Source organism: Manis pentadactyla, chromosome 11 (genome assembly GCF_030020395.1).
Source record: "Manis pentadactyla isolate mManPen7 chromosome 11, mManPen7.hap1, whole genome shotgun sequence".
NCBI lineage: Eukaryota > Metazoa > Chordata > Mammalia > Pholidota > Manidae > Manis > Manis pentadactyla.
Genome location: NC_080029.1, coordinates 81,684,587 through 81,691,500, shown reverse-complemented (window position 1 = coordinate 81,691,500; position 6,914 = coordinate 81,684,587). Strand labels below are relative to the sequence as shown.

Below are 6,914 nucleotides of genomic sequence, written 5' to 3'. Positions count from 1 at the left end.
TTGCCCCTGCTACCTATCTGAAGAACACTAGCATCTTTATCTTTCACTAAAATTTTTCTCATCCCACACGGAAACCCTGTACCTAGTAACAATCATTCCCCAGTCTCAGGTCCCATCAACCACTTTTCATTTCTTGTGTTTGCTTCATCTAGACATCATACAATGGAATCATATGGTATGTGGCCTTTGTAATTGCCTTCTTTCATTAGTGTAATGTTTATAGCATTCATATATATTGCAGCATGTATCAGTATTTCATTCTTTTTTATGGAAGAATTATATTCTATTGTATGAACATATCACATTTTGTTTGGCCATTCAACTGCTGATAGACATTTGAGTTGTTTCCATTTTGTGGCTATTATGAAAATGCTTCTGCGAATAGTGATAAACAAGTTTTTATGTGAATATGTTTTCACTTCCCTAGGATCTGTCTCTGGGAGTAGAATTTCTGGGTCCTATGTTAACTCTAAATTTAACATTTTGTGAAAGTGTCACTGTTTTCCAAAGAGACTTCACTGTTTGTAAATCACATTGGCAGTGTATGTAATGTGGATTCCAATTATCTGCATATCCTCATCAACATTTATTATTTTCTGGGATTTTTTTTTTGGCTTTAGCCATCCTATCAGGTATGAAGTGATATCTTCTTTTGGTTTTCATTAGCATTTTGTATAATGACTAATGATGTTGATCATCTTGTCATGTGTCTGTTTTGTTTGTTGGAAATTGGGTTGTCTTTTTCTTTTTGAATTGTAAAAGATATTAGTGTATTTTGTATATAAATCCCTTACCATGTTGGATATATAATTTGCAACTATTTCCTCCCCATCTGTAATCTATCTTTTTACGTTCTTGAATATGTCCTTTGAGACTTTTTCATTCATCCACTTCTTTCTTTTGTCACTTGTGCTTTTGATGTAAGAAACCATTGACTAATCCAAGGTCACAAAAATGACTCTTCTGGGTATTTGTATTATTATTTTTCAATGCAGGTGATTTTTTTTCAAACTTTTGACATCATTCGTCATTTCAATAATAATTTATTAAGACAACTGTTCATATGCAAGTTCCAAATAACTACTTTGAAATAAAAGCTCCCCAAACACTTTGTGACATATTCCAGTGTGTCCCACAGTTTATAGTGCCATATGAATCACTGAGTAGTCATTTATTTCTTGTTTTACTGTTTTGGTTTTCTTGAACAGATTGTCTCTGTCACCTTTTCAAGAAGAACTCATTTGATTATTCCTTGAGATTGCCAAATGTTGATCTAATCTTCTTAAAAGTAAATTGTTCACCAAAGTTTTATCAAATAATACTTCTCAGAGACATATGAAACATTGATTCAGGACAGGAATGCAGAATGAGAAATAGATTGCTGAGGAAGTTGAGAAAAATAGGCAAATTGTGGAATATGGAATAAAAGGAATGATATAGCTTATAGAATTATTAAAATGAGTATAATAATATATACAAATATGCTGTTCTTTAAACTTGAAGAAAATTAGATATATGGTAAAAGGCTAGTGTATCTAAGCTATTGGCAATATTTAAAAGCTTCTGTTCAGTATTTTCTTTCCTCTTCTATAATATGGATTATTTTCACACTTTCATATATAAATTGTGAAATCATATCTTACAGAATTGATATAATTGACCATTCTTTCTTTTTTAATATTAATATTAGTTCAAAGTTTACAAAATTTTTCCATATAATAGTGCAATTAAAAAGTTACAATAGAAGCATTCTTTTTTATTGTGATTGTTGCTTCCAAATGATATGCTGGTTAGTGTGTAAGAGAAAGAAATTAAAGCAGCTGGTCTGTTATCCATTCAACTCCTACACCAGGAGGATATCCCATGGGAAAAAGGGTTGATGGATTCCCTGGTGTAGACTTACTTCCAAACACCAAGTTGTATGCATTAAATATGTTCAAATTTTTCATTCGAGTCACACCCCAATAAAGTGTTTTTTTTTTTTAATGGAAAGGAAAATGGATTGGGTGTACCTAACGTATTGAAAAGAGTATGCAACCTTTTTAGGCTGTGACTCTGTGCTAGCAGTGTGCATATTTCTTGTTCCACACTGCTTCTTTGCATCATCACAGCCATTTGCAGTTTCACTGAAGTCAGAGAGATGCAGTAACCTTCTTAAGGCAGTACTGCAAAACTACTAAGTGGTTGATTGGAGATTGCAACCAGGAACTGAATCTGGAACCAGGTTTTTAAATATGATATAATATTGCCCCTTACCCCAATTCCTTGGAATTAAGAATTTATTTTAAAATGTTACAGAAAATATCATATAATAGATATAAAAAAGATATAAATTGCAGAGGTAAAAGATATAAATTTTTTTTACCTAAATTCCATTAGTTTTGAATATAGGACAAGCAATTTACAGCAACAATATCATAAGTAAGAATAAACAGGCTTCATTATTCATTATTAAGAGGAGTCCCTTAATGTTATCAGCTGTTATGTGAAAAGAAAGCAAAGTTGTCTCTTGAACAACAGACCTTGTTCCTCCTGTGTCCTGTCTATGCAAAGGCTTTGGGGTCCATATTTCTCTTCTCTCCTCGGCTGCCATGTCAGTACTCGCCATGTCCTCTGTTTTTCTGTTTTATGGTTTATGCCCCTAATGCCTTCTTATATGATATAATATAACAAAATACAATGTAACCTGATGTGAAATGACACAGTATACTCTTTATTTAGTTAAAACAAGGTAAATGTAGATTTAGTACACAATTTCAGAGGTTCCATAGTCCCTTCGTAGGGAAAAATAAAACCCATATTGAGCAAGTTATAAATTGGTAGAGTGGTTAAGAAAAATAAAACTTTGTTGCATATCCCCTATGGTCCTTCTCTTGATAAAAAAGAAATTCTTTCCACAAAAGAACAGGTAAGACCATTCACAACAACATGGATGGAGCTAGAGGGTATTATGCTCAGTGAAATAAGCCAGGCAGAGAAAGACAAGTACCAAATGATTTCGCTCATATGTGGAGTGTAAGAACAAAAGAAAACTGAAGGAACAAAACAGCAGCAGAAGCACAGAACCCAAGAATGGACTAATAGTTACCAAAGGGAAAGGGACTGTGGAGGATGGGTGGGAAGGGAGGGATAAGGGTGGGAAAAAAGAAAGGGGGCATTACGATTAGCATGTATAGTGGGGTGGGGGGCATGGGGAGGGCTGTGCAACACAGAAGACAAGTAGTGATTTTACAGCATCTTACTATGTTGATGGACAGTGACTGTGAACGGGGATGTGGGGGGCACTTGGTGAAGGGGGGAGCCTAGTAAACATAATGTCCTTCATGTAATTGTAGATTAATGATACCAAAATAAAATTTAAAAAAAAGAACAGGTAGGACTATACGGAAATAGTTTCTTGTTTCTTTAGACTCATGTTACGAAATGCAGAGGCAGAATAGGACAGTAGTTAACAGACTTGGCTTGGCAACCTGAACCCAGATTCTGGCTCTGTCACCAAATGCTGTGTGATCATTGGCAAGTTGTTTTCTCTCTCTGTGCTTCAACCTCCTGCTTTGTAGAAATGGAGATAATCATACATATCTCATTTTGGAAGGATGAAATGTGTTAGTGTATGTAAAGGACTTAAATCAATGTCTGATGCATATTTGGTTCTACATAAGCTCTGTTATGATTGCTGTCATCAAAATAAAATCAGACCTACAGAAAATTAAAAACCAGCGCTAAAAATTATTCTTAGTATTCATAATAGTCATGACAGTCTCATTTATTTTGTATGTTCTTAATACCTGGTTCATCTTGTATCTATGCACATTCCTTTATCTTGTATCCAGCACTTTATTTTCTTAGCTATCACCTGAATGTACAGTAATACCTTGTATCTGCTGGCCTGTGCTCTTGTTGTATGACTGACTTTGCAAAAAACTGGAGTGCCCTCTTTAGTTTAAGTCCTCAATTTCTAAGATTTTTCCATGTTATGAGTTGGAAAGGGAATGAGAGCATAATCACATTTTCTGCACAGATCACCACCTACTCCACACTAAGCAGCAGTACATTTTAAAAGTGTGCCTGTGTCGGCCAAAAAAAAAAAACCCAAAAATAAAGCACACCACCAACCTGCACATAAATCCACTTGCCAGTTCTAACCATATAAACCTACTCAGTATCCTTATCCCTTCTTACCTTATTTTTATAATGTATAAAATGAGGAGAACAAGTATCTCAAAGAGGTGGCTTAAAGATGTTTTAGAAGGAGATGTAAAATTCTTACTACATTTCCTATTGCATAGTATCAAGTTGTAAATAATATTAGTAGAACAATGATTTATCAATTATTTTTTACATAGAACAGCACAAAGATAATGTAGAATTCTGGGAGTTGTGTGTTATTGTAAAAAGTCTGAGTACATGAATATTCTTAGAAATTCATGCATGTTTGTTTTCATTTTAATTTTGTTATGTCCATAGTAAATTGGTTCCCTCTGGCTTAGAAATGAAAGCTTATTTTTCTTTCAGTAGTAACAATTACGGAATCCCTTTCAAAGACTCTAAAGAGTGGATTCTAGAAAACAGTCAGATAAAAGTATAACACATTGTGAAACCAGAACATGGAATAAAATCCTTAAATACAATAAAAAAGGAAAAGCCTAAAATAACATGTAGGAGGGAATCCTAGGAAATCTTGTTCTCCCAAGTGATCCTACTCGGGTAAGTTAATGATTAACCCATAAGCCATCAAATAGGGTTCTGTCATTTTCTGGACCTCCATTATGCATTGTTAAGATAAAACATTCACTGACTAAAAAGTCCGTATACACAAATGATAATTCTTACCAGGTATTAATATAGAAAACTACCTTATTTGAGGATACAGGAATCATGAACACCTAAGGGGAGAGTGAGTGTTTTATACTAAGATTTGGGCTCCTGTCATCATGACAAGTGAAGAAATAATAACTCATGTCTGAATTCCTGAGATTGTTTTATCAGTATTGAACAGAAATTAACAACCAAATACAAAACACACTGGTTAATAAACATTTTCAGTGAGTGGTATTCCATGAATAATATGTATTAAGCAGCCACAATGAAGAAGGATTTGTGAAAGTGTTGAATATAAATGCCTTCTTGTTGGGGAGCCGTGCCATTTTATATTTTTCATACCATTAACACCTTCAGAGACTTGTCTTCATGAACTTTATGCCTATTATAACTCCAAAATTGGGATTTAAACAGTATAATTCTGAGAGAGAGAGGTGCAATTTACTTATGACATAATTAAAAGCCATTTCTTGGTGACTTCAAACTTTGTATCTTAAAAAATTTTTAATAGAAAAAAGAAGAAAAGGATACAAGGAATGTAGAGAATATGAAAGTAAGGATCATCCTATGATATTTTTGTTGTCACTGTTACTCTTTAATTTAACCCTCCCCACTGGTTAAAATGAGTTGCTTTAACTTCACAGTGATTCCATTTGTAACTGGCTACAGACTTGGGTACAGTGGTAACAGTCATGTTAAGTTTACTTTGTTTCCAAGAAAAGAGCATTTCTTATGATTGCAGAAACTTGTGCTGGCTTCAGGTAGTGACTCCTCAGCTTTGCCATAGCTGCCTTCATTTCCTTGTTCCTTAGAGTGTAGATAACTGGGTTCAAAATGGGAGTAAATATGGTGTAGAACACAGCAAGGACTTTGTCGACTGAATAACCACTGAAGGGCCACACACATATGAATATGCATGGTCCAAAGAACAGCATGACCACAGTGATATGAGCAGTCAATGTGGAGCGGGCCTTTGCCATGCTAGCAGAAGAGCGATTCCCAAGTGTTATAAGTATCACAGTATAGGAGACAACCAAGAAGAGAAAGGAACTCATAGAAAGAAAGCCACTGTTAGCAACAATTAGTAGACTAACAACATAAGTGTCTATGCAGGCCAGCTTGGTCACTAGAGGGAGGTCACAGAAAAAACTGTCTACCTGATTAGGGCCACAAAAAGGCAAGTTAACAGTAAATGCCAACTGGCTGATAGTATGGATAAAGCCGACAGACCATGGGATGAGGACCAGTGTAATACACACACGCCAGCTCATGACTCTCATGTAGTGGAGAGGTTTGCGTATAGCAACATAGCGGTCATAAGCCATGGATACAAGGAGCACCATTTCACTGCCACCAAAGAGGTGAATACAGAAAATCTGGGCCATGCAGGCTTCAAAAGAAATAGTCTTGTGCTCAACTAACAAGTCTGCAATCATTTTTGGGGTAGCAAAAGAGGCAAAACATGTATCTGTAAAAGAGAGGTTTGCAAGCAAAAAATACATGGGGGTATGGAGGCGGGAATCTGAGATCACAGTGAGGATAATGAGAAAGTTTCCCAGCAGTGTTGCTAAGTAGAGCAGAGAAAATATGACGAAGAAGAAAGGTTGGAGCTCCTGGGAACTAGAGAGTCCCAGCAACACAAATTCTGTCACCCGAGAGTGATTTATCTCATTCATTGACTTTGGAAGAAACTTATCTTCATTTACCTGAAGAGGAGAGAAACAGAGAACAATCAGTTAACTGAGTTTGGAGTCAGTTTCCCAAGTCTGCCTCAGCTTTAGGAATCCTGGTTTCTACTGAAATGTATTGGTTAGATTTTCATTCATGCCTAAATAGAGAAGGTACTCTGGTAATCAAGACAAGACAGACAGAAACAGAATGGGGTATTGAACTGTAAGTCTTCTAGATAAGGGGGTTGGTGATAGGGAGGTTGGTGGAGAGAATTTCATTCAGTTGGTTCATTTAGTTACTTGAATTTAAGATGTTACTTAAATTAATTTAGTAATGAAAATTGCAAGTGAATATTGCAAATAATATTTTAAAAGCTGTTTTGGTATCAGAGAATTCCAGTATTATAATCTACAGAGACAAAA

General features: G+C 35.2%; 1 protein-coding gene across 1 annotated transcript; it reads right to left on the bottom strand.

The window, feature by feature from the left end:
- Nucleotides 1-5,522: 5,522 nt before the first annotated feature.
- LOC118909846 (olfactory receptor 4K15-like) lies at nt 5,523-6,542 on the bottom strand. Its single transcript, XM_036880608.2, has one exon. It carries the CDS (start codon nt 6,495-6,497, stop codon nt 5,523-5,525), a length of 975 nt encoding a protein of 324 aa, XP_036736503.2. The 5' UTR covers nt 6,498-6,542.
- Nucleotides 6,543-6,914: the final 372 nt, after the last annotated feature.

Excerpts from the sequence above, each read along its gene's own strand:
- LOC118909846 (XM_036880608.2), bottom strand. The coding sequence starts at position 6,497 with ATGAATGAGATAAATCACTCTCGGGTGACAGAATTTGTGTTGCTGGGA.